This window comes from Nematocida major (genome assembly GCF_021653875.1).
Source record: "Nematocida major strain JUm2507 chromosome Unknown 2335, whole genome shotgun sequence".
Taxonomy (NCBI): Eukaryota; Fungi; Microsporidia; genus Nematocida; species Nematocida major.
Window position 1 is genome coordinate 42,470 of NW_025952943.1, and position 23,897 is coordinate 66,366.

A 23,897-nucleotide genomic window follows, 5' to 3' on the forward strand; every position below is an offset into this window, starting at 1 on the left:
GCAAACGGGCGGGGTTGGCCTGTGCAAATTAAAGGATGCGCTAAATTCGGGTGTCTTTATTACTGTTAATGCATGGAATATGGAGGATCTACGCTGTGTAGGCGGGGGCCGGGGTGGGAATGGCATTTACATACACTGTTTTTACCGTGTCTATACAGGGTACGTCCTTGCATTCTGGCGCCAGCTTATTCACAGGAGTCGCTGGCCTAAATCCTGGCTGCTGCGCCAGCATACAGCTCCCCGCTGCGTCGATAGGGCACTCGCCTGACAAAACAGTGCTTGGATTTGTGCATCCGCCTTTGCACACCATTTTGTTCTTTATTTCCTTCTTGACAATAAAGTATTTGCTTTTCTGAGGGGCTGAGGGGCTGGAATTGGTTTGCAGCACAATTGGAACCCGTTTCTTGATTTTTATAGGCCTTGCCGAAGGAATAATTACCTCTTTGGTGGGAGCCACGCTCTGCGTGATTGTTTTTGTAACACTGCTTGTGACGGTCTTTGGAACCTCCATTGTGTATGTGGAGACCTTGTCTATGGTTGTCGTTTTGGGGACATAGACTGTGCTGAACTTTGTTCTCTCCACATGGTCGCTAATCGTTTCCGTGAGTGTTTTTGTCTCTGTGGCCGTCTTTGTTTTTGTTTCGGTCTTGACCTGGGTCTTCGTGATTGTCTCGGTTATGTAGTTGTCCACCGTGTTTACAACATACTGTGTTCTCACAGTCGTGCTGTACACAGGCACTGTTTTCTGGACTGTTGTCGTGACGGTGGAGTATGGAATCGTGATGACATTCCCGTTTGGGTGGAGGTCTGGGAAGTGCATGGGTGGCTGCACCAGGTTCTCGCGCATCGGGGGAAGGATGGGCGATGGGTGAGGCATTTCTGTGCTTGTCAGGCCTCCCTTGCTGTTTAGCATGTCCAGCTTCTTCGTGAGCTCTAACAGCATCTCGCCCGGTGTTGGATGCGTTTTGCCTGATATGTACCGCTCAACCGGCACGTCAAAGCTCTCCACCAATGTTTGGTCGCCCTCCACATATGATGGAGTTTCAGTCACCTTTACAGTTATGGTTTTTGTTTTGCTCACCGTTCTTGTGACCATTATCTTCTCTGGCTCGGGAATCCGGTAGGTTGGCAGCGCGAACACGGTTTTTATTTCTGGAGCCGGAACGGCAGCAACCTCGCATCCACAGGAGGCAGCGCCCAGACATATGCACTCTCCAGAAGGATGCGCGTTCTGTGCAATGCTTATGTATCTCTCGCTTCCCGTGTTCATTAAGGCCATCTTGCATATTGAGTACAGGCACGCATCGTCTTTGTGTATGGGGAGATTGAAGCTTTTAATGTACGAGTCATATGCAGAGGCGGGCCTGTAAACAGATCCAAGGCAGTCTGCGTAGCTTATTCCATACAACTGGCATCTTGACGTGTTATCGTTGTAAAAAGCCTGAACGCGCAGGAGCGGCACAAGCAGCACCCTTGCGCTTAGCAATAGCATTCTTCTTTTCATGGTTGAAACAAAACGCATTCTCTATTAAGTATTTACTAAGTGTTTCATGCCGCCATTGGCCGAACGCCAAACAAAGGCTCTGCAAGGCACAGCATGCTTCGGCTCAATCAAGTACAAATCTTTATTTCTGCTGGGAGCGCGCTCATCCGGTGGGAATGTCCCCTATTTCATTTAGGAGAATGTCGAGCGTGTAGTTGTCTATCCTGTTCAAAGAAGGAATAAGAGACTTTGCGTCTGTGTGTCTCTCTGGGCCCAAATTAATAACCAGAGACGCCTCATACTCTGTCAGGCCTCCATTCATCAGGGTTCTGCGCACTCTTTCCGCCCACACCGAGTTCTTAGAGGGGGCGCACATCCTGAGATACTGGAGAATGCTCTGCAGTGCTTCGTTGTTGTCCACGCCTCGGTCTATTCTGATTCTCTCCACAATAATCAAGGCCTCTGCGGCTGAAATTGACTTGGCTTTGTCCTCTGCTTTCTCAATGAACTTCATAGCAAGCTTTTTCTATTTTTACTCGCAAATTTTTAGCACTTAATGGAAAATGGCTTCAATCCCTACTATCCGATTCTTTTGCACGCTCTGAACAAAGAAGAGGCGCCAATCCACCAAAACATAGAGATATACAAAGAGTGCTTGATTAACGAAACAGAAATTAACCACAAAGCAATCAGCGAGCGCGATGAGTTTCCATACTGTCTGTGCAGCCTCCCATTGCCCATTCTGAAAAAGGCCACAGAGATAGAGTATATAACGCTAACCCCAAAATCCATGCACATAGGGCTAATAACTTCCTGCGAATCCCCAAAGAAAAAAAGGCCCACGGAAAATTGCGCGGATACGGCTTCTCGCGTTCTTCGGAGGAAGAGAGTTACTCTTAAGTGCAGCTGCAAGACCATCAAAAAGATGGACTGGCACAGCTGTGAGTGTATAAAGCTAGTGGGGCTGCTGACAGACTACAAATTCAAGCTTCTAAGCCAACATCGCCTGCTCGAGTCTATATTTTCCCAGGCCCCAGAAAGCAAGGAGCTCGATGCCGAAAAAATCGCCTCTGAAATGCTCCTGTCAGACGCCGACATTATGGCATGCGTGAGCAAATACATCCCCGACAACAAAGTAAAAGAGCTGCTTATGTCGCAAACCGCCACCCCAGAGCAGAGCGAGCTGTTCTCAAGGATATTAAGAGAGACCAGGAAAAAAAGAAGCTAAACTGCAAAAGCTAGACAACATACAGTGTTTAGCGCCCACTTTTGCACCAGCGCGCATGCCTGTATAGTTTGCTGTAGATGCACATGCCCAAAGCATGTGGAACACTGCATAATTAATAAAGAATGTTACACCAATACAAACCGCTGCTTTCCCTGCCGAGCACCTGCAGGCTTTGCTATATGCCCCAAGCACAGTCTCTCAATTTGAGCTCAGGAAGTGCGGCCTTCCATATGCTAGCTCCTTTATGTGCATTTGGAGGATGTTCTTCTGCAGCATTATTCCGGGCTGGGCTCTATGGCTGTGCGTGTGTGCTTTGCGAAATATGGGCTCTGCACAGTCTGTGCTTTTGCCTTTATGGTTTAGAAAGAATTCGGTAGTGTTTTAATATTTTCACTTGGGTTTTTCTCGCAAATAAGTATGCAGCTGGCCTGGGGAATATAAATAAAAATAGAAAGCGTGCGCGAAAATTCCAGCACGCTGCATGCGGAGTCTCTGGGCGGAGCCACATTCTGCCAGTGCAGGGACACTCACTGCGTATATGCAATAAAATATTTTAATGGAAAATGGACAACTGTAAAGCAACCGGATACTCCGAGGGTTTGGTGTGCGAAAGCGTGTATGAAAGCATAAAAAACGGGGAGTACGAGGAGAGAATACCCTGCCGGGTGGTGGAAGTCCAGAAGGACCAGATAAAAAGCATGCTGAAAACAGAAAAAGAGCTTCTAAACATGGAAAGAGTTCCCAGAGTGGTGAATTCCAGCATGTTTGTGCGGTGCAACAGAAAAAGAGGAGTGCATATAGAGCTGGAGTCTCCGTGCAAGAAGCCCCATGGGACGTGGATTATCCTAGGCGCGAGCAGCGAAAAGGGGCAGGCGTGCACGCTTGTTTTGGGGTACGAGTACTTCACACACAGCGAGCTGCTCAAGAGGGCAGGCATTCAGGAAAGCGAGTACCAGTCAAGCTACAACCGGGTAGGCAGCATCATCCACTTGAACCTAAAGGAGGACTCGCTGAAACACAAAGAAATAATAGCTGCAACACTGCTCAACAAGATAAAGGACTGCAGCACTGTCATCCGGAAGAAGTCGAACATACAGAATGTTTTTCGAAACATAGACATAGAGCATCTTCAAGGGGCGCCAAACTACAAAACAGTGCACAAGGAAAACGGCCTTAGATTCAGCATAGACTACGATAAGGTGTACTGGAACTCTAAGCTGCAAAAGGAAAGAGAGGTTTTGGGGGGCAAAATCCACAAAGGCCAAACAGTGTGTGACATGTTCTGCGGGGTGGGCCCGTTTTCGATTCTTGCGCTAAGCAAGGGCGCATGCGTGTGGGCAAACGACCTGAACCCGGCAAGCATTAAGAACTTCCAGGAAAGTGTTCTTCTGAACAGAAAAGTGCTGGGGATAGACAATCTGGAAAGCAAGGAGTGGAACCACGGGCTAGAGGGCCGGGTGCGTCTTTACAACCTGGATGCAGAGGAATTTTTGTTGAAAGCAACACACGAGAGGGCTGAAGCCCATGCCAGCGGAAGATTCAACCATTACATACTGAACCTGCCCGAGCTAACGCTTCAGTTTGTGAAGCACTTCGTGGAGCTAGAAAAAACAACAGCTCCAATAAGCAACGAAGAGTCTGAAGTGCATGCGTATTTTTTCATAAAAACAGGCGAGTCCGCCCGGCAGAAAATAGAGGAGGTGCTTGGCAGGAGGATAGAGGGCACAGAAAGATTTGTCAGAAAAGTGTCGCCAAACAAAGACATGTGGGTTGTTTCGTTTTTGCTAATATAACGCCTGCCCGCACATGCCAGCTGCAGCGTCTGCTCTAGAAAGGGGCGCGGTGTCTGGGCTGCTATTTAATATATGTTTATTGTTCAGGTTGGAATTATTCATTTTGCATCTTTCTGTTCAGAGGCGCTGCTTTGGCCCCTCCAGCCAACAGTGGAAGCATGCCCAGAAAAGAACTTTTACTCTGCTAGTTTCTTCCCCACTGACACAAGCATGTTATTAAGAATGTTGTTCTGCTCCTCCAGTATGGAAATAGCTTGGTCTGTTTTGGAAAGGTCAAACTGTCTTCTGTAGGCCAAGCAGTTTTCAGCCAGGGAGGCCAGCCCGTCGCTCAGCAGGTTGCACCGCTTTTCCAGCTGTGTGTACTGGGAAGAGGTGCTCTTTATTTCAGGGCCCAGCGACTTTCCTGCATGCTCGAGAACCTCCACCAGCAAGGCGCTGTACTTTTCGTTTATCCGGTTCAGCTTGTTTGTTAGCCTCAAAATCCCGCCTTCGACTAGCTCATTGAGCCTGTCCCCCATGTATTTTCTGCTGGCCTTCAATTTCTCAATAACCGTTTTCTGCTTCTCAAGCCGCACAGAAAGGTCTTCATACCCAAAAACTATCTCAGGATACAAAAACTGCGGAGCCGGGTTCATATTTACAGCCTGGTCCCACATTTCAGCCAGCACATTGCTGGGTCTCTGTGGGGGAGGGCTTGAAGGATCCATCAGGTTGTAGAAGATGTATGTGAATTTATAAAGGGGGCTGGTTCTGTCATAGGCCTTTTCAAGATAGTCAATTGTGCACAGCACATCGTCTGTAGAGCCCGTTGCGTTTCTCAAAGAAGAGTTGATAATGTTTGAAGAGCTTATTGACCCTGCTGTCATAGACTGGTTTGCCCCATTAAATGTGTTGTTGCTCTGCCCGAACGCGCTGGTTTGCCCAAGGAGGCTGTTGTTTTGCCCGAATGCGCTCATTCCGCTGCCCTGCCCAAAAGTGCTGCCAGTCTGCCCAAGCGTGCTGCCCTGCCCAAAGGCGCTGTTGCTCTGCCCGAACGCGCTGGTTTGTCCAAGGAGGCTGTTGTTTTGCCCAAATGAGCCTATTCCGCTGCCCTGCCCAAAAGCGTTATTATTGCTCTGCCCAAGCGTGCTGCCTTGCCCAAAGGCGTTATTGTTGCTTTGCCCAAAAGTGCTGCCCTGCCCAAAGGCGTTGTTGTTGCTCTGGCCGAATGCACTGGTTTGCCCCAAAGTATTATTGTTGCTCTGCCCGAAACTATTGTTGTTCTGCCCAAAACTATTATTATTGTTCTGCCCGAAAGTGCTATTATTGTTCTGCCCAAACGAGCCTATTCCGCTGCTTTGCCCTGCAGGCTGGCCACTATTGAAGCCGCCAAACGCACTGCCCGCTGCGCTCTGCGAAGAGTTCGCACCAAACATGCTGGGGTTCGAGGTGTTTCCCAGGCCGCTTGCTGTGCCCTGCGGGCTCCCGCTCAGGCCAAACTGACTCGATCCGCTGCCCCCAAACATGCTTGGGCCATTTTGCGCGCTTCCATAGCCACTTCCCAGCCCACCGCTTGAAAAACCACTGCTTCCCCTGGCACTCCCCAAGCTGTTTTGCATGCTTCCCAGGGAACTGCCAAACGTGCTCCCGCTTTGCATGCCCCCGGCATTATTTTGCGCATTTCCCATCGATGGCACAGGGACTAGCATAGTAGATTGCTGCTGCATGTTGTTATTCTGCGAGTTTGGATTCATTCCAAATTGGCCTGTATTTTGCGAATTGTTTCCGCTGTTTTGCGACGCGTTATAGTTGAGTCCCTGCTGGCTCTGGTTATTATAGAAGGACATAAAAGAAAAAGAAAATGCAAACTTTACATATATAGAGTCTGCAGGCAGAGAGAAATATAGAAAGCCTGTGCAAAAACAATTGTCTATTTTGTAACAAGGGGCAGCCACAACAACATAAAACAATCATTTTGCACAAAAACACTCTGCCACGCAAAAAGCGCACTCATTGGCCACACTTGCTGCCAAAAAAATGGAGCATGCACCCATCAAACCAAACACGCGCTTATCATTGTTTGAGACTTGTCTATATATAGAAGACCAACTCGGAAAGGTATGTTCAAAAAGAGCCAAACCAAGTTGTTTTTATTTGCATTATTGATACTTTCGATCCTGAACATGACATGTGTCATGTGCGGGGCGCAGGCAAGCGCCGGCAGCTCTAGTAACGGGTCGTTTATAAGCATATTTACAACCCCATACATGCGGCCAGTCCCGTCAGAGAGCACAGGGCATGTAATATTCAGATCGGTCTTCAATGTTGTAACTTCACCTATTTGGATTATTGGCAACACATTTTCTTATACATATGGTGTTTTCTCCGGAAGAGGCTGGCACCCAGTAGCAGCATAAAAGTCAATAGAGGATAAATATACATGCTTCTATGGCTCACGCATGCCAATGCGAGGCCCTCTCTAGTTGGCAACTTGAATAAATGTAAGCAGCGCCTTTTTATGGTTTTTTTTGCAAGCGCGTCTGCCTCATTTGCACGCCCAGTAACTGAAGGAGCTCCAGCTGCATCTTGCTCGGCAGGCATTTCCTATTCCAAGATGCTGAATGCGTTGGCGAAGGCCTAGCCACCGCCAGCTTTGATGTGGGTACATCCTGTGCTGGGCTGCTTTGCAGAAGAAAACAGCCAACTCGGAGTGTAAGCCCCGTGGTACACATGCAGTCTGAGAGCAGCAGCGCGTTTAATGGCGTTTAAAGCACAGGCTTGGCTCTGCTATTTCTTCTTTGGGCTCGCCTAATGTCTTTACCTGAGCAAATTCGGGCATGGCACGTCTAAACTGGCAGGGCTCGCATGTTTATCCTGTGCTGGCCGTTCAGAAAAAATCCAGACTTTATTCCACGGCGGAAATAAATTGCCTTTTTATGCACTGCGCGCTTTGGTTAAAGACGCTTTCGCATCGAAAAAAATGAAATGAAAATATTATTCCGAGGAGGACTTGAAGACAATGTAAACTCAGAAACGCTTCTGCTGGATCTGAACGACGTGAAGCCTGACCAGGAAAGCCTCAGCGAATCCGTGCGGGCAAAGGACCTTGTTTTGTACGTCGAGAGAAACCACATAAAAGAAGGATACAAGCACTTTGCATCAAATGGGGAGCTGGAAGGGGGCGTGCTGTGCATAATAAACGAGGTTGACTGGGACATTCTTGAGGCAGAAAATACATTGCTAAAAAACACGGACACTGTGCACTTTATAACAACACTTCACGGCGGATAAATAACTTCAACGTGCGCCTGCACAAATAAACTACAAATATGGAGCTAATTCCTTTATTTTAAGGCTCTATGGGCCATCTGTTGCATTTAAGGGCATGGCTTTATACGCTTAAAACGCAAAGCATGCGTTCTTATTGCACTATACAAGCATGGCTACACATGCGCTTCCCATTGGTCTGCTGCATGCGCATAAATTCATTCTATTTCATGCATTCGCATATTATATCCAGGGTTCAGCCAGAGCGAGCAAACAAAGCAGGCTATTTGCTTTAGCGCGTTCTTTATCCTCTGGTTTTTCCGGAACCTCACGTGCAGGTTTATTTTCTCCACAGCATACAAAACTGCAACGCAGACAAGAAATGCCATAAATATCCGACTCATGTACACCGAAAAGAATATGTAGACAATCGCATAGGCAAAAATCGAGGAAACCCTGGAGAGTGCCGCCTTTAAAATCCTGCTTATGGCGGATGGCTTTTTTTTCCGTATATAGTATGTTTTTCCGTTCAGCTTTAACAGGTTCTTTTTACTTACAGAACATATTTGGTTTGTGGACAGAATCTTCACGCGCACGCGGCCGCTTTCTTCTGGATCTGAATCGTCTGGTTTTTTCTCGGCATCGGCTTCATTTGCAACGATCTTCTCAGACAGGCGCTCCTGAGCAAGCTCTTCTTGCGCATTTGCACCAAGTATGTTCTCTGCAGCAGCTTTCTGCGGGGGTTCCAAGTTTTCCTCAAGCTTCTGGGCGGGCGCAAACTTTGACCTTTCCTCTAATATTTCCTTTTCTTCTCCAACACTTTCAGTCTTGCCTAACTTCAGCGTACTTCTATCGTTCTCTTTCTCTAACATGTCTGGACTTTTTTCTTTGAGAGACTCTTGTTCTGCTAGGGAGCTCTGCTCTGGTGCCTTAAATTCCCCAACAAGCTCTTCAATGATGCTTACAATTGGCCCATCAGAAGGCGTTTTTTGGGTTTCATCTTCCAGACCTGTGGTTGGCGCGCTCGGCTCTTCTTTTGTCGCGCTTAGAATATTTTCGTCCAAGCACGCCTGAAGCTCCACAGAAGAGGCGTCTGCGTCTGCTTTCAAACTATGCGCCTCCTCAACAGGGCCACTTTTGGCGGTTTCTTCCTTGCAGGGCAGTGTCCGAAACTCTGCATGGGCGTCTGTGTCGCTTGCCCCCGTGTTTTGCTCGGGCTCTGCCTCCGGCTGGTTTGTCTGTTTTTCTGCAATGCCAACAATTGCCTTTATATTAACAGTTTCCAGCTCTGCTAATATCTTGCTGTACATAGAAGAGTCAGCAAGAAGGGTTTCATCGTGAAACAACTGAATATCTTCCACATTATAAGCTCTCATGATTTGAGCTTTTGCCTGCTCAAGCGTGCTGCACTCCGAAATAACAAACTCCTTAACGCAAGTATCCAACACTACTCGTATTTTCTTCTCTTCCATTATTTTTCTATTTTTTTGCGAATTTATAAAGGGGCAGCTACCAATGAAACGTTTTGATATCTCTCCAATGGCCTGGAGCTTGCATGCACAACTAGCCAGGCAGACCTGATTTTTCAGCTTTGTTCTGCCGGTATAGATTCATTCTCGAGGTTTCTATGTACGAGGAGTCGCACAAAAAGCTCACCCGAAGGCCAAGAATTATGTCTTCCAGCTGGGTTGGGTCTGCTCGGATGCTTTTTTCGTACTCTAGATACTTCAGCATCTTCACTATCAAAACCGGGCTCATGTAGTCCTGGTCTACGCGCTCGAAAAACGTGTGTATGGCAGGAGGCAGATGCACCATGTTTTCGCTGCAGCCTATTATCTCTGTGCCTTCCACGCTTTTTATAAACCCCATCACGCCCTTATCTATGCTTATGATTTTCACCGGCTGATACCGCATGTCCATTATCTTCACATACAGCAGCTTAAGAGACTTGCAGTTGATGCAGAGCATTTTGTCCTTTTTTTTCATCGCTTCTATCACGGCCACGCACACAGGGCACGTCTTTGGGCATGTCAGCCGAGTGCATGCATTCCTGATCCTTACATTCATTAGCACTTCGCTTATTTCATCAGCCCACACCCGCGGCACAAGATCGTACTTTAGGATCAAAATGCTTTCTGTCTCTATCTCCTTTGATATCTCTCTGGCCCATTTGTGCACTATTTCTCTCTTTAAAACTTCGCTTGCTTTCATTTCTTTTTAAAAATTGCAAGAAAATCTTGTTTGTATAAACTCTTGCAAGTTCGCAGGCTGATTCTCTAAAAAGCTGGCTGCTCTAAGCGGTTTGGCGCCTCCTTCCTTGGGAGCGTAAATCCGCTAGGGCAGCCCTTGTTTATAAAATTCTGTTTATTCTTAAATATAGCTGATTTCGCGCACTTTGTCTCCTAGCTGGCCAGCAGGACTTTGGTCAGCTTCGACACCAGCTCTATAATAAGCGAGTCTGAAGCTGCCAACCCCACTATGCACAGAACTGCGTTTACAGAAAGGGGCTGCAGGTTAAATATTTTCCTGCTCTTTACACAGACAAAGTACTTGTCGCTGACATAGGTGTTGCTGACTGCCACCAGAAAGATGGAAATTGCAGTGAAGTGGCATATGTAAAACCAAATGAACAGCCTGCACTTGCCTTTTCCCTGCCTAAAGGGCGCGCCCGGCGCGTACACCATCCCCGAGTACAGAGCCTGTATATTCGAAATTATAAATATTCCCGTGGCCAGCTGCGACGTTTCTGAAAGCTTTTCGGGCTCGGGGGGAACAAAGCCAGTGTGCCCCAAGTGCTTTAGGTACCTTGTCAGAATAAACAGATGCATAGTGTGCGTGAGGCAGTGGATAGCCATCCCACTGATCACGCTTTTTCTGAGAAGCTTCTTCTTGGGCGTTTTCTTGGACAGCCTCTTAGCAGGCTTGAACCGGCTCATGAGAATGGACAGCGGGATGTTTATGAAAATATCAACGTATATATTCTGTGTGTCCGACATAAACAGTCCATTGAACAGGAGAATGAGCAGCGCGCAAAACTGCGATATAGTTATGATCAGGATTTGCTCTATTTTGCACACTGTGGTGACCAGGGCGCACTTTCCCTCTTTTATTATGTCTAGGATGCAGGAAATCTCCTTTGTGTTCGACAGGTACGACGAAAAGCAGTACTTCAGTGCCTCCTCTGAGTTTGACAGGGAAATGCCCACGTCTGCCATGTTTATTGCGTTGCAGTCGTTTGCGCCGTCGCCCATAAAGCACACCAGGTCAGTCTTTTTATACATTTCCACAGCTGCGCTTTTTTGGCTTGGGTTCATTCGCGAAAACACCTTGCATCTCCTCATAAGAAGCTGCTTGTATTCATAGGACTGCATGAAAAGCTCAAACAGCGACCCTTCAATTGCAATCACATAGTCAATGTACGAGCTGTAGTCCCGCCCCTTTTTGACCTTCATCAAAACCTTGTCGAAGACCACGTCGTCATTGATGCACACCCACTCTACATTTTCTATTGCCCTGCCCGGCCCTGCAAACTTTGGGTATATCACAGGAGCGTATTGCTCGATTATTCCGCACTGGGTTGCCACTGACACCGCGGTGAGCAAAGAGTCGCCTGTGCACATTATGTTGGACAGGCCTGCGCGTGTAAGAATCTCTATGGTGTCTGCAGTCTTTCTCTTCAGCTTGTTTTCAAATACCACGTTGCAAAGAACCTCCAGCTCAGACTCCACGGCCTCTCTGTCTTTTGTGCTCTTGTCTATGGGCTTTCCAGCCAAGGTTATAACTCTGTACCCGTCCTTTGCATACCCGTCCACAATTGCCATGTTTTCTTCTATTTTGTGCTTGCTGTTGGATATCGCGTGGATGGTCTCGGCCGAGCCTTTTGCAAACGCATAGATTTGCCCGTCCTCCATCTCCGAGATTGTCGACATTCTTCTTAGATTTGAGTCAAAGTCAAACGTCTCGCCAATGGTGCCTATCCTTTTTTCCCCCATCAAGACCGTTTTCTGGACCCTCTGGTTTTTTGTTGAGTATTCCACAGATCCTGCTGTGAACTGAAGCATTTTCGCATCCAGCGGGTCACCAATGTGTTTGTCGCCTATTTTCTCGACCGAGTGGCACAGGCACAGCCCAGCCTTGATGACCGGGTCGTCGACCTCTTCAATGGAAAACACCTCCTGTCCGTTGATGTTTATGCACTTTATGTCGAGCCCTTCTTCGGTCAGCGTCCCTGTCTTGTCAAAGCACACCTTTGTGATTGTTCCCGAGATGTTCGATATTGAAATGTTTTTGCACTGAATTTTCTTTTTCATCAGGCGGCTTGCGCAAATGGACATTCCAACCATTATTGCCGTTGGAAGGGACGGAGACACAAGAGAGTACACCAGGTCGAAAATGTACGCCACGAGCTTGTTCATTGGCAGCTCATTGTACAGGTACACGAACACAGAAGCCATGCATGGGATAAGCATGATAGAAATGACTCCAATAATTTTCACGGTGTCAAAGTACACAGGCGGCTTTATGACCTTCTCTTCCGCCAGGCTCTTAAAGGCCTTTCCCTTTGCAGAGTTGTACGAAATTCTAATGGCCCTCACTATGCAGTAGTTGTTTGACTCGAGATACCTCTCTACCTCCTGGGGGGCAGATATGAGGGCGCGCTGCGGCCTCTCCAGCGTGGACTGAAACACAATAGACCCTGCCAGAACCTCTGCGTTTTCTTTTTTCAGAATGGGCACAGACTCTCCCGTCACAAACCCCTCATCAACAGCCACGCTTCCCTCCACAACAATGGCATCGCACGGCACCTCGCTGTGTGGGAACAGCACAAGCCAGTCGTTCAGAACCACGTCGGTTTCCTTTATCAAAGAAATCACGCCGTTCTCCAGCAAAAAGCAGGTCTTCTTTGACCTTGAGATCTCATCCGACTGCATGCTTTTGTTTTTTTCTGTTATCACCACGTTCATAAGGTTGTACCCCATGAGCAAAAATATTATAAACGCATATATATAGTACTCTATGTGGATCCATAAAATAATTCCAAAAATTGTGTAGACATTTACCCCCTCAAAGAGCGCGTGAAAAAATATTAAAAGAGTGTTGGTTTTCTGGGATGGCAGCTCATTTTTCCCAAAAAGTATTTCTTTCTCTTTTCTTGTAAGAGACTCGATGCATTTTATATCCTTGGTTGGGTGGTAGTCGTCGGTCAGCCAGCTGTACACGTAGCGACTGCCCTCTACAAGAGCGTACCTGTACTTGTCGTTTTTCACATACTCATATATTAGATCCGATATTTCCTCGGGCCCAACGCCCTCCTCGCGCACTTCGGAGGTTTTTCCATTGCATATTAAGATGTCGGCATCTCCAACTGATGCCAGCTTCGTTTCAAAATACAGCCGCACTCTGGGGAAAAACGTGCACAAAACGTGAAACAGCCCCAGCGTGGCTATAGAGACTGCATAGTAGATCCCGCAGGGAAGCATGCGCCGCCTTCCCGTTATAACACATTTATTCTCGTCTCTGTTGAATTCTGGCATACGGAGTAAAAAATTATTACTTAAATACACGGGGCTTGCATTGGAAAAAGCCTCCTCGCTTCCATTGGAGACTTGCAAATCCCCTTTTTCTCCTTTATTAGTTGTAGTATCTTGCACTGGGCGCTCTTCTAAAAAACTGCCTGCCCTGCGAAACCGACATGTCAATGCTTAAATTTATGTTCGAGTCCTCCAAGTGCCGCTGTATCCACCTGGGCAGCTGCGTTTTCTTTTCGGAAACGTTAAATCTCCTGTCTGCAAGAACTGCCATTCCATAATCAGAATTTGATCTAAGAACTCTTCCTATGCACTGGGCTGTTTGCCGCATTGCATCAAAGGAAAGAAACTCCGACTCTCGAATCCCAAACTCATCTGCCAAAAACTCAAGCCTTTTTTTAAGCCGAGGACTCTCCGTGTACTGAAACGGCACGCCAAGCACAAGAACGGCGCGCCCGTAGCACCCGGAAAAGTCTATGCCCTCCGAGACTTTCCCCCGCGCCACGCTCAGCATGATTCCCCCGCGCCCGGAGTCGCACGCTCTTTTATACCCTGCAAGAGCTCTTTCTGTCTCTTCGTGGTCAAAGGGCTCCACAAATATAAGCTTGCACTCCATGATTTTCCGGATGATGCCGCTCTCCATCCATGCCGAAATTGCCTCCTCCAGGTACTTGTACGAAGGGAAAAAGCACACCATCCCGTCGGGCACACACATTGCCATTTCCAGGAGCAGGTTTCCGTAGTTTCTGACGATTGCTGGCTCTGCCCGCAGCGAAAACGAGCTAGAAATTGTGTTGGTTCGGTCCATGGTCAGCGTCATCTGGTCGCTTCCCTTTGTGACTATTAGAGCGCAAAGGCCCCTTTTTGAGTGTGCATCTATTTCCACGGACTTGACAGGAACGAAGTCTAGAAGACGGGGGTATATAGATATGGGGCTGAGCGTTCCGCTTGTTATAATTACATTATTGTACCCCGAAAACACCTTCTTTATCGCAATAGACGAGTCCAAGCACGCCAGATGGAGAACCGGCTCGTATATCGAGTACGAATTGAACGGCTCAAAAATAACAGAAAACCCGCGTGTAAACTGGCCACACAGCGAGCAGAAGTCGCACACACGCGAGAGCTCTGCACAGTCCTCTGTAAACCCGTGCATCTCCATCTCGCCCAGCACCTCCCGGAGCCTTCTTGACAGGTGCACAAGCGACGAAAAGTCAACGTACACCGTGGACTCAAGCGCTTTGATAAAAGTCTCTGTGGTTTCAGTGGTCAAGTTCACGTTCTTCAGCTTGGCCTTGAAGAACTCAATTATTCGCTTGGCTGCGGATATAAACCCTGCCATGCTGCGCAAAGACCCTGGAACCACCGACGTAAACTTTCTTCTGGACTTGTGCCCCTCCAAAAGAGACGAAAAGTCGCTCCGAATCCCTTTTCTGTGCGAGTACTCGTATGCTACTTTTTCGTTTTTGCTAATTGCCAGCCCAACAGAATAGTCTGAAATATCGCAGAGGCTCTTCCATGCTTTGTCCAGGCACGCTCTGTTTATGTGCACAGTCAGCACTTCCACACACACGCTGTCTATGTTGTGCGCCTCGTCAAACACCACCACACAGTTGCTCCCCAGGCCGTTGCTCACCAGCTCGTTTATTCTCGGATCGATCATGTAGTTGTATGTGTACACAATGCAGTCGGCCAGAAATATCGAGGACCTTGCGGTGTAGTACGCGCACCTTTTCCCCTTCTCCCCGCTCTCCTTTAGGTCGCCCAGCGTGTGTATTCCGCTGGGAATCCCGCCTGTGCTCTCCACATACCCTCTGTAGTATTCGCAGCCTTCTTTTTCTTGCTTACATCTTCTGTTGATCCCCGCCGCGCTCTCTGTGTTTATGTCTGTATTGAGACACAGCGTGCGCCTTGCAGCTAGGCCAACCCCTGTGTACTCAAGGTCTGCAATGTACTCTTTAATGTATGCATGCAGCTCTTTCAGCTCCTGCAGAACCTTCTCTATTTCAGCAGTTGTTCTTGTGCAGTACACAATTTTAAAGACGCCTTCTTTTCTTTTAAATCCAGTTAATTTGACTTTTTCGTGGCCCTTGCCTTGCGTCATAAGGTGTATCTGGTAGCTCACTAAGAAGCTCAGCAATGCAATCGTTTTCCCCGTGCCCGTTGGCATTTCGATTAGGCAGTGCCCCTTTGCTTGCATTACCTCGTACAGCTCTTTTATGTACTGCATCTGCTCTGGGTATATTTTATCCTTTGGGAAGAACACTTCAATACTTCCCATCTTAATAATCATAAATAAAAAATCCGAGGCGTATTTCTGCCTTGGTCTTTGGGCACGCCTGCGCGCATCTTCTGGCGCCAGCACGTGCTCAGCACCAGATGTTTGGGGTTGGAGAAGCATGCGCTTTTTATGGGCACTCGCCAGCCGCTGAATCTGTGCAGCCGGCCTAAGAAACTGCTTTTCCATTTTTATTGCAGCAGAGCATTTCCCACCGCAGACGCAAGCTTTCGGGCTCTTTCCAGCACGGATGTGCTTTCTTGGCTTGCACCTTGCACACCCCAAGCCTTTGCGAAGCTGCTTTTCTGGACTTATGCCAAAAGTTGTGCGCAGTTCTCTGATCTGGCTTTAGAGCAGTTTCTGATGCACTCTGACATTTTTGTGTGCGCTTGATGCTTTTGGCAATTTCTGTGGGCTTCAGCTCTTGAAAGGCACCTTTTTCTTAAGAGCTGCCTTAGAAAGATATGCCCCTTTTCTAAGAGCCAAAGCACATGGACAGTCTGAGATATTCTGCCACACTGAAGGCCAGCCGCCCCCCTGCCTGCTGCGGTTTGCACAGACGCTTCTTTCACTGCAGAGCCCGAAATACAATTTGTTGCTTTGCAGTTTTTGTGGGGGTGAGCTTTTCTTTCTGCCTGCTTTATCGCGAGCCTTCTACCCGAGACTCCGTGTGTAATGCTTAAAATCGCAGTGATTCCCGAGTGCACGTTTGGGCAAACGCCGTGTGGAAACTGCCTGCAAATGCCCTCTACCGTGCCATGCCAAACACTCTGCCTTTTCTTTCAATGTATAGCGTGCCCTGCCAGCTTGGCAGAAGTCTGTCGGGAAGAAAGAATGCCCGTTGCTCGAAATATGAATAGTTTATTAATTACTTCTCTAGTTCACAGGCAATGGCTCATACGCCATATCCTCATTCGCACAAAACGCGCCCTCCGCCTGTGTGCTCTGTCCAAGCCTGCTTTGGTGCAAGTCCAGGTTGATCAAGTCGTCGCTTGCATCTGGCAGCTGCGCACTCTCCGCTGGCACTTTTGTTGAAAACCGGATTCTTCCTATCTGCAGGTCTCGAAGCACCATGTACGACGCAGTTCTCTTGTCTGGCACTCCTCCGTTCGCTATTTTTCCCCACTTGACCGCCAGGGATATAAGCAGGTGGTCCACGTTCTGGGGCTCGGCTATTCCGTATAGAATCGCGAGCGCGCTTCCGCCAACTTTGTTGAATATGAACGCGGCTATTTCCTCCGGGTCTACCTCTGAAGTGCTGGCTCTGAGCGCAGCACTAACTGGGTTGCACTTGTTGTATATGATTCCAGGGGAGTCTATCAGCCGGATAGACCCTGCCAAGACGATGTGCTGCATTATCTTGGTGACTCCTGGCGTGTTCTTTACTTCGCACGACTTCTCCCTTTTCAGAGAGTTTATAAGGCTGCTTTTCCCCACGTTAGGGCACCCTACAATTCCCACGGTAACTGACCCGCCAGACCTTGCATAGTTGCTCAGCAGCCCCATCAAGTCCTTTACTCCGTATGCCTCGGCCTTCAGCTCTGTCTTCTCTGTGTGCCCGATTCGGGTTCTTTGCGACTGTGTGGACGCTTTGAAGGGGACTGCAGGAGCGTAATTTCGCAGGTAGGCTAGCCAGCTGCCCCAGTTCTCTCGGTCCACCAGGTCTATTTTGTTCAGCACATACACAAGCTTTTTTCCTTGCGCAGCTATTATTTTCTCTACTTCTGGGGCTCGGCTTCCTATGGGGTCTCGCGCGTCCAGAACCTGCAGAACAACATCAGACTCTGAAACCACTTTGTGTATTTCTTTGATGTACTTCTTTGATATGTCGTCTTTCACCTCGGTCTTTTGCCGGTTCTTCTGTGTCTCGTTGTACAGCTTCAGCCTTCTCTCTGCGCTCTCTCTTATCTCTCTAAGAGTGCTGATTTCCTCCTCGGTTTTCACAGCGTAGAACGCATTAGAGTCCGTCCGCTTCTCTTGCTTTCTCTCCTTTCTCCTCTGGGCTCTGTCCGCTTTTATGGCCTTCTTTCGCAAATTCTCTCTGCTTTTTGTGGTTCTTCTTTTGCTAAGCCTTTTCTTCTCACCCATAAAAAATTTGCATGCGTTTTCGTTATTAATACTAAAGCGTGCAGGCGCGCCGTGCAGCCGACACATACGCATTCAGAAAAATGCTTCCAGACTTCTGCAAAGTCCGCGCCCAAACCAAACCGTGCGGGCCAGCACGGCAAAAGAAAGCACGCCTTCCATCTTTCAAAGCGCGAACAGGCAGAAGGCCCAAATATGTACCTATAACAGAAATGGATTTATTCTTAGTGTGTGTTCTATTATGCACAGGCATACTCTTCCTCTTCTGCAGTTGCATCCTGGTACTGCTGGTACTCACTGTATAAATCGTTCATGTTCGACTCTGCTTCTGTGAACTCCATCTCGTCCATTCCCTCTCCTGTGTACCAGTGCAGGAAAGCCTTCTTTCTGAACATAAGGCTGAACTGGTCGCTTATTCTCTTAAACAGCTCCTGGATTGCTGTGCTGTTCCCTATAAAGGTGGAAGACATCTCCAAGCCCGCAGGCGATATGTCACACACAGACGTCTTTACGTTGTGGGGGATCCACTCAACAAAGTTTGCAAAGTTCTTTCTCTGGATGCCAAGCATCTGCTCGTCCACGTCCTTCATTGATATCTTTCCTCGGAACATGGCAGCAACTGTGAGGTATCTTCCCTTCGTGGGGTCGCAAGCTGCCATCATGTTCTTTGGGCTGAACATCTGCTGGGTGAGGTCAGAAACCGAGCTGGCTCTGTAGGCTGTGGAGCCCTGGGCTGTAAGCGGGGCAAATCCAACCATGAAGAAGTGCAGCCTGGGGAAGGGAATCATGTTCACTGCCAGCTTCCTAAGGTCGGCGTTCAGCTGTCCCGGGAATCTGAGGGTTGTTGTGATTCCGCTCATCACGACCGAAACCAGCCTGTTCAGGTCGCTGTATCCTGGGTTTGGCATTTTCAGCGTGTTGAAGCATATATCATAAAGCGCCTCGTTATCTATACAGAACGTCTCGTCACTGTTTTCCACGAGCTGATGTATGCTGAGCGTGGCGTTGTACGGCTCCACGACAGTGTCGCTTACCTTTGGCGAAGGCACTACGCTGAACGTGCACATCATTCTCTCAGGGAACTCCTCTCGGATCTTGCTGATCAAAAGCGTTCCCATTCCTGCTCCCGTTCCACCTCCAAGCGAGTGGGTTACTTGGAATCCCTGCAAGCAGTCACAATTTTCCGCCTCTTTTCGAATAACGTCCATCACAGAGTCAACAAGCTCTGCCCCCTCCGTGTAGTGGCCCTTTGCCCAGTTGTTTCCAGCGCCAGACTGCCCGTGTATAAAGTTGTCTGGCCTGTACAATTTTCCGTACGCGCTTTCCTTGATCACTTCCATAGTCCCGGGCTCTAAGTCCACAAGAACCGCCCTGGGCACATACTTGCCACTTGACGACTCGTTGTAGTACACAGATGCCCTGTCCAGCTGGTATGAGTTCTGGCCAACATACGCTCCCTCTCCGTTTATTCCGTGCTCTTCGCTTATAACTTCCCAGAACTTGGATCCTATTTGGTTACCACACTGGCCTGTCTGTAAATGCACAATTTCTCTCATTACAGGGGTAGCTATAAAAGAATAAAATAAAAAAGCCAGAATTAATCATGGCCTTTATTTATTCTGCTGTTTACAGTAATAGAAACATATTAATAGAAGAGTCAAAGACGGAGGGAAACGACAGAATTCTTGTGTACTCTGCCGTGGAAATAATGGACTGCATAATAAGAGAAAGCAAGACAGACACCTTCCTGGGAATTGTGCAGTACAATGGAAAGAAGGCTAGCGGACTCCTCCTGGAGAACGGGTACAAAGTTCTAGGGGTGTTCGAGGCGTGCCATGACGAAAGGCCTGAGATGAAAGAGCTTGGAGTGCGCGTTCGGGGCAGGATTGCAAACGGGGATTTTAATCGATTTGAATTTTAATTTGCATGGAGTGTACACAGAAGCTTATAAGCGAAGGAAAGCACACGGTTTTTCTTACGCGTGTAAAGAAAACCGAGGCCTGCAAGAATGCGGAGGGCGAGGACCAAACGGGCCAGGAGGAGGTAGTTGAGAAAATACAAAAGAGACACGGGAGCATGGCCCCGCGAGGGACTCTCCGGAAAGGCCGAGTCATCTCCAGCACGAGCACAAGCACGCAGGAAGAGAAAGGCCGTGGAAAGCGCATTCTGGGCGTGTACGGGGAAATAGAGGTAAATGGAGGGACGTATCTGGTGTACGTGGAAGAGCACAGAAAGGTTGGTGAGCTGCAGGGACATTTTGTGTATGAAGCGCTCTCGTGCGGGTCTATATGCATTGACGGGCTGTGCGACCCGTACGTGAAGGGGATGATCGAGGAGTTTTTCAAAATTCCTGGCCTGTACTTTTCCGAGTGCGGGCTGGCACACATTGGGGCGAACTGCTCTGAAAACACGGACTTCATATACAACTACATTCCGCTCTCCAAGTTCAGGCAGAGCCACCCGCACGCAAGCGAGTTTGGGATTGAGCTAGTGCAGGGCTATGTGGGCGCAGAAATGCTTACGGGCAAAGTCGATGCCCGATGCACGCTTGTAAGCCGGCGGTCGTGGCGAAATGCAGGGACGCGGTACTATGCAAGAGGATCCGACCCAAACGGAGATGCAGCAAACACTGTGGAAACACTCCTCATTGCTGAGGCCCAGGGCAAGGAGTACGAGTTTATGCAGTGCAGAGGCTCGATTCCTCTTCTGTGGGAGCAGAAGATAGACCTGTCCTACAAGCCGCCGGTCAAGATGGGGAACACCGACCTCAGCAAGCATCTGTTTATGAAGCATCTGGGGGTTCTGCAGAAAAGGTATGGCGACTACTTTTTCATAAACTTGCTGGATGAAAAAGGGCACGAGAAAGAGCTGGGGGTGGAGTTTGTCCGGTTTTTGAAGGAGTCGGGGTGCGGGTATCTCTCCGTTGACTACCACAGGATGATGAAGAGCGCGGAGAAGAAGGCGGAGTTTAAGCAGAACTTGAAAAAAGCTTTGAAAAACAAGTGCATAATCCGCACAAACTGCGTGGACTGCCTGGACCGGACAAACGTAGTGCAGTCACAGCTGTCCAAGATACGGCTGGTGGAGCTTTTGTCTTTGCAGGAGATGGCAAAGGACGGGAGTGTTCTGGACATAGACGACTACTTGAACGAGCTGTCCATCAAAAAGCTAGGGCAGCTGTGGAACAACAATGCAAACATGCTTTCCATGCAGTACACAGGAACTTCGGCTCTGAAGAACGACTTGACCGAGCACGGAGTGAGAACCATTAAGGGGCTTATCCAGGACGCAATCAGCAGCGGGAAGAGGTACGTGAACAACAACTTCACCGATGGGCGGATGCAAGAAATAATCGAAATAGTCACTGGAGTGCGGACGTATCTGGGAAACTGTATTAGGGGAGATAGAAGGCTAGGCACATACTTCATTCTGTGCTTTATTGCTGCAGTGCTTGCATATGCGCAGTATAGCACAAGGGCAGGGAATGCCGTTCTTTTGTGTGCTCTGGTGCTGCTGCCCAGCATGATGACTCGTTTTCTGTCGCTTCCATCTCCCCGAAAGCACCCAATTGCAAAAAAAGAGGATAAGCGTGCATAGCGCAGGCCTGTGGGACAAAGCGCCCCTGGTTTGCGGCTGAAGGCATAAAAGCTACGCACAAGATCCTCGTGTAATAGAAAAGCAGTGTCTCTGCCCTACCCGCTACAAGCTGTCTGGGCACCCTCTGCTGGAATCGAGCTCTTTTCTGGAGGCTTTGACATAAGCAAAAGCCCGAAAGTGCATGGCTTCATACGGACTTTCCTGAAAGAGTGCTGTTTTTGCCACTGGCCTATTAGGCACGTAAATAAAGTACTGTACGCTTCTGAGTGTTTTAGAAAAAGCATGCGCATTGCAGTGCAGCAAAAATTTTGAAATTCGAAAATGAATGGCGCAGCGGGAGCACTTGGGGGTGGAAAAATCTCCTTTCGGTATTCTATATAATGGTCTCTCGGTTCTGTGCTGCATGCTCTGCCGTTTTTATGCCGTGCTCGCATGCCCTTGGGAAAGCCCGAGCAGCTATTGTTTTTCGGGCTGGCTTGAAATTTCGCGCCCGTGCTCTGGGCCTTGTGGGGCACTAAATATCATATTTATATGGGCATTCCACCTAGCAGGATCATTTATTTTTATTTATATTCATTTTTATTTATTTTCATGAACAAATCAAGCGAAGTTGAGCTCCTTTCCTGGATCAAAAGCATACTGTCTTTAAAAATAAACGAGGAAAAGGACAGCCTTATGGACCTGCTTGCAGACGGGATTGTTCTGTGCAACCTAATAAATGCGTTCATACCCAAAAAGTGCAACCCAAAGCCCTCAAACGTAGTCTTCAAGCGAATGGAAAACATTGACCAATTCCTTCGCGCGGCCAGAGAGATAGGCGTGCTGGACAGCGAGTTGTTCCAGACGGTGGACTTGGTGCACGAGGAGAAGAAGAATCCAAAACAGGTTGCCATATGCCTATACTCTCTCAGCAGGAACTTGAAGAAGACGTTCCCAAAGTCCAAATTTAAAATAATCGGGCCAAAGCTTACGGACCCAAACATCAGAGAGTTTACAGCAGAGCAGCTGGACATGGGCAAAAAGATAATAAGCGTGCAGATGGGAACAAACAAAGGCGCAACACAGTCTGGGCACGGAACAGGCGTGCGGCAGATAACCCCTGGCTATGAATAAATAAGTCCAATTTTGCCTAATGTATTATTGTATATTTATAATGGCTCAAACAAACAGGGCAAATGAATATAATCTTGGTTGTGTTTTGTGTGGGGCTGGCAGCTCTTGTGCGGGCTGATAACTACCACACCGAAGGAAGAAAGAAAATCATTTGCAATGGAACGGAGCTGAACATACCCTGTGTGGGGACTAGATGGAAGATCTCCTATCTGGGCACAGACTCTCGGGTAAATATTGTGGAAGACGCAGAGGCAGTGCACATCAGCAACGCAGTGGCGACAGGCAACCAGCCTGTTTACAAAGACGGCCGGGTGGTCTATCCTTCAGGGTACAGAATTGTGCTGGATCAGGACGTCTTATACGGAAAGGTGCCTGAAAAGATCATTTTAATGACCACGGGCATTCTTTTTACTATTTTAGCCACGCTTCCAGTGTACGCAGAAATACTGAAGTACTTTTAGTGTCTAGAAAAATACGCAAAATAAAGAGAGCATGAACATCCACGAGCTTCCAATTATTTCAGAGGTGTATGGAGAAGGCGGGGCTGGAAAAAACTCTTTTTGCTTCTATGTCAGCAGAAATATAACCTCTCTGTGGATAGAGGCATACCCGAGACTGAGCACAAAAAGAGCTGATTCTTTGCGTCTGGACCTAGAAAGCATATACGTGTGCGGAGTAAAGAACATACACGTGCTTATATGCATGCTGAAGGCAGGGGAAATACAAAGCTTCATAAAGGACCATGGGGTTGAGCTTGTGGTGGTGAATAGAATAGAGGACTTGGAGGAGCCATGCGCCAAAGGCACAAAGAACTACGAAGAGGTGGCGAAGTGTCTTAAGCGCCTCTACCACACGCACAAAGTGAAAACAATCATAGTGTCGGAAACGCCTAGCTTAGACTCAGTGGCGACCCGCGGCAGAATGTGCACAGAAGGCGGGCAGGAGGTGCACCGGATGCTTGACCAAAAGCTGTGCAGCTATTTGGTGCTGCAGAAGTATCTCAAGAAAGCCATTCCTGTTTCTTCTATACAGAGCGTGTCCTGGGAGTACTGCATGCCAACCAAAATCTGCATACAAAGAACCCCGGAGGCTGGTGTCCGGAGCGTAAAAATTGTAAAGCCAGACATCCCGGGAATGCCTGAGTATGTGATGCGTATTCGCGATGGATCAATAGATCTAGAAAAAATCAATTGAAGGCGCGTGTTTATGCGTGCGCTCTTTCCCTTGCAGGATGCGAGGCGCTGCACGTATTTTTCTAGCCTATGTCCACAGTGCCCCATATATTACAATTTTCGCTGCTAGCCTCCAGCATAAAGACATGCTGAAATAAATAAAAAGTGCCTAGATGTGGGTGTGGCTTCTTGTGTTGCCAGAAGCTTCCATACGAATGCACATGGCATGCTATGGCTGACTAGGCACTTAAATTAAAGCAGCGCTGGAACGGTCTTTCTGTGGGTCTAAATGCGCAATTTAATTAACCACCTGGATCTAGAGCCTTCTTTTCCTCGTCCCAATGCGGGTTTATTGCACTTCTTGTTTATTTAAG

General features: G+C 48.2%; 17 protein-coding genes across 17 annotated transcripts; 8 read left to right on the forward strand and 9 right to left on the reverse strand.

The window, feature by feature from the left end:
- Positions 1-88: 88 nt before the first annotated feature.
- NEMAJ01_1793 (uncharacterized protein) lies at positions 89-1,504 on the reverse strand (the record flags this gene model as incomplete). Its single annotated transcript, XM_047915631.1, has 1 exon — positions 89-1,504. One exon carries the CDS (start codon positions 1,502-1,504, stop codon positions 89-91), a length of 1,416 nt encoding a protein of 471 aa, XP_047771588.1.
- Positions 1,505-1,646: 142 nt separating this feature from the next.
- On the reverse strand, positions 1,647-1,997 carry NEMAJ01_1794 (DNA-directed RNA polymerase II subunit RPB4; the record flags this gene model as incomplete). The annotated part of the gene is made up of 1 exon (XM_047915632.1): positions 1,647-1,997. One exon carries the CDS (start codon positions 1,995-1,997, stop codon positions 1,647-1,649), a length of 351 nt encoding a protein of 116 aa, XP_047771589.1.
- Positions 1,998-2,039: 42 nt separating this feature from the next.
- Positions 2,040-2,711, forward strand: NEMAJ01_1795 (uncharacterized protein; the record flags this gene model as incomplete). The annotated part of the gene is made up of 1 exon (XM_047915633.1): positions 2,040-2,711. One exon carries the CDS (start codon positions 2,040-2,042, stop codon positions 2,709-2,711), a length of 672 nt encoding a protein of 223 aa, XP_047771590.1.
- A 563-nt stretch (positions 2,712-3,274) lies between these two features.
- Positions 3,275-4,504, forward strand: NEMAJ01_1796 (tRNA (guanine37-N1)-methyltransferase; the record flags this gene model as incomplete). Its single annotated transcript, XM_047915634.1, has 1 exon — positions 3,275-4,504. One exon carries the CDS (start codon positions 3,275-3,277, stop codon positions 4,502-4,504), a length of 1,230 nt encoding a protein of 409 aa, XP_047771591.1.
- Positions 4,505-4,680: 176 nt separating this feature from the next.
- NEMAJ01_1797 (uncharacterized protein) lies at positions 4,681-6,330 on the reverse strand (the record flags this gene model as incomplete). Its single annotated transcript, XM_047915635.1, has 1 exon — positions 4,681-6,330. One exon carries the CDS (start codon positions 6,328-6,330, stop codon positions 4,681-4,683), a length of 1,650 nt encoding a protein of 549 aa, XP_047771592.1.
- Positions 6,331-7,468: 1,138 nt separating this feature from the next.
- Positions 7,469-7,774, forward strand: NEMAJ01_1798 (ubiquitin related modifier 1; the record flags this gene model as incomplete). Its single annotated transcript, XM_047915636.1, has 1 exon — positions 7,469-7,774. The coding sequence occupies one exon, from the start codon at positions 7,469-7,471 to the stop codon at positions 7,772-7,774; it is 306 nt and encodes a 101-aa protein (XP_047771593.1).
- Positions 7,775-7,968: 194 nt separating this feature from the next.
- On the reverse strand, positions 7,969-9,222 carry NEMAJ01_1799 (uncharacterized protein; the record flags this gene model as incomplete). Its single annotated transcript, XM_047915637.1, has 1 exon — positions 7,969-9,222. The coding sequence occupies one exon, from the start codon at positions 9,220-9,222 to the stop codon at positions 7,969-7,971; it is 1,254 nt and encodes a 417-aa protein (XP_047771594.1).
- A 91-nt stretch (positions 9,223-9,313) lies between these two features.
- NEMAJ01_1800 (uncharacterized protein) lies at positions 9,314-9,961 on the reverse strand (the record flags this gene model as incomplete). The annotated part of the gene is made up of 1 exon (XM_047915638.1): positions 9,314-9,961. The coding sequence occupies one exon, from the start codon at positions 9,959-9,961 to the stop codon at positions 9,314-9,316; it is 648 nt and encodes a 215-aa protein (XP_047771595.1).
- Positions 9,962-10,152: 191 nt separating this feature from the next.
- NEMAJ01_1801 (cation-transporting P-type ATPase 13A2) lies at positions 10,153-13,284 on the reverse strand (the record flags this gene model as incomplete). The annotated part of the gene is made up of 1 exon (XM_047915639.1): positions 10,153-13,284. One exon carries the CDS (start codon positions 13,282-13,284, stop codon positions 10,153-10,155), a length of 3,132 nt encoding a protein of 1,043 aa, XP_047771596.1.
- Positions 13,285-13,381: 97 nt separating this feature from the next.
- Positions 13,382-15,571, reverse strand: NEMAJ01_1802 (DNA excision repair protein ERCC-2; the record flags this gene model as incomplete). The annotated part of the gene is made up of 1 exon (XM_047915640.1): positions 13,382-15,571. The coding sequence occupies one exon, from the start codon at positions 15,569-15,571 to the stop codon at positions 13,382-13,384; it is 2,190 nt and encodes a 729-aa protein (XP_047771597.1).
- An 861-nt stretch (positions 15,572-16,432) lies between these two features.
- NEMAJ01_1803 (nuclear GTP-binding protein) lies at positions 16,433-17,644 on the reverse strand (the record flags this gene model as incomplete). Its single annotated transcript, XM_047915641.1, has 1 exon — positions 16,433-17,644. One exon carries the CDS (start codon positions 17,642-17,644, stop codon positions 16,433-16,435), a length of 1,212 nt encoding a protein of 403 aa, XP_047771598.1.
- Positions 17,645-17,880: 236 nt separating this feature from the next.
- On the reverse strand, positions 17,881-19,197 carry NEMAJ01_1804 (tubulin beta; the record flags this gene model as incomplete). Its single annotated transcript, XM_047915642.1, has 1 exon — positions 17,881-19,197. The coding sequence occupies one exon, from the start codon at positions 19,195-19,197 to the stop codon at positions 17,881-17,883; it is 1,317 nt and encodes a 438-aa protein (XP_047771599.1).
- A 47-nt stretch (positions 19,198-19,244) lies between these two features.
- Positions 19,245-19,562, forward strand: NEMAJ01_1805 (uncharacterized protein; the record flags this gene model as incomplete). The annotated part of the gene is made up of 1 exon (XM_047915643.1): positions 19,245-19,562. The coding sequence occupies one exon, from the start codon at positions 19,245-19,247 to the stop codon at positions 19,560-19,562; it is 318 nt and encodes a 105-aa protein (XP_047771600.1).
- Positions 19,563-19,567: 5 nt separating this feature from the next.
- On the forward strand, positions 19,568-21,238 carry NEMAJ01_1806 (phosphatidylinositol 4-phosphatase; the record flags this gene model as incomplete). The annotated part of the gene is made up of 1 exon (XM_047915644.1): positions 19,568-21,238. The coding sequence occupies one exon, from the start codon at positions 19,568-19,570 to the stop codon at positions 21,236-21,238; it is 1,671 nt and encodes a 556-aa protein (XP_047771601.1).
- Positions 21,239-21,829: 591 nt separating this feature from the next.
- NEMAJ01_1807 (transgelin) lies at positions 21,830-22,351 on the forward strand (the record flags this gene model as incomplete). The annotated part of the gene is made up of 1 exon (XM_047915645.1): positions 21,830-22,351. The coding sequence occupies one exon, from the start codon at positions 21,830-21,832 to the stop codon at positions 22,349-22,351; it is 522 nt and encodes a 173-aa protein (XP_047771602.1).
- A 62-nt stretch (positions 22,352-22,413) lies between these two features.
- NEMAJ01_1808 (uncharacterized protein) lies at positions 22,414-22,812 on the forward strand (the record flags this gene model as incomplete). The annotated part of the gene is made up of 1 exon (XM_047915646.1): positions 22,414-22,812. The coding sequence occupies one exon, from the start codon at positions 22,414-22,416 to the stop codon at positions 22,810-22,812; it is 399 nt and encodes a 132-aa protein (XP_047771603.1).
- Positions 22,813-22,843: 31 nt separating this feature from the next.
- On the forward strand, positions 22,844-23,545 carry NEMAJ01_1809 (uncharacterized protein; the record flags this gene model as incomplete). The annotated part of the gene is made up of 1 exon (XM_047915647.1): positions 22,844-23,545. The coding sequence occupies one exon, from the start codon at positions 22,844-22,846 to the stop codon at positions 23,543-23,545; it is 702 nt and encodes a 233-aa protein (XP_047771604.1).
- Positions 23,546-23,897: the final 352 nt, after the last annotated feature.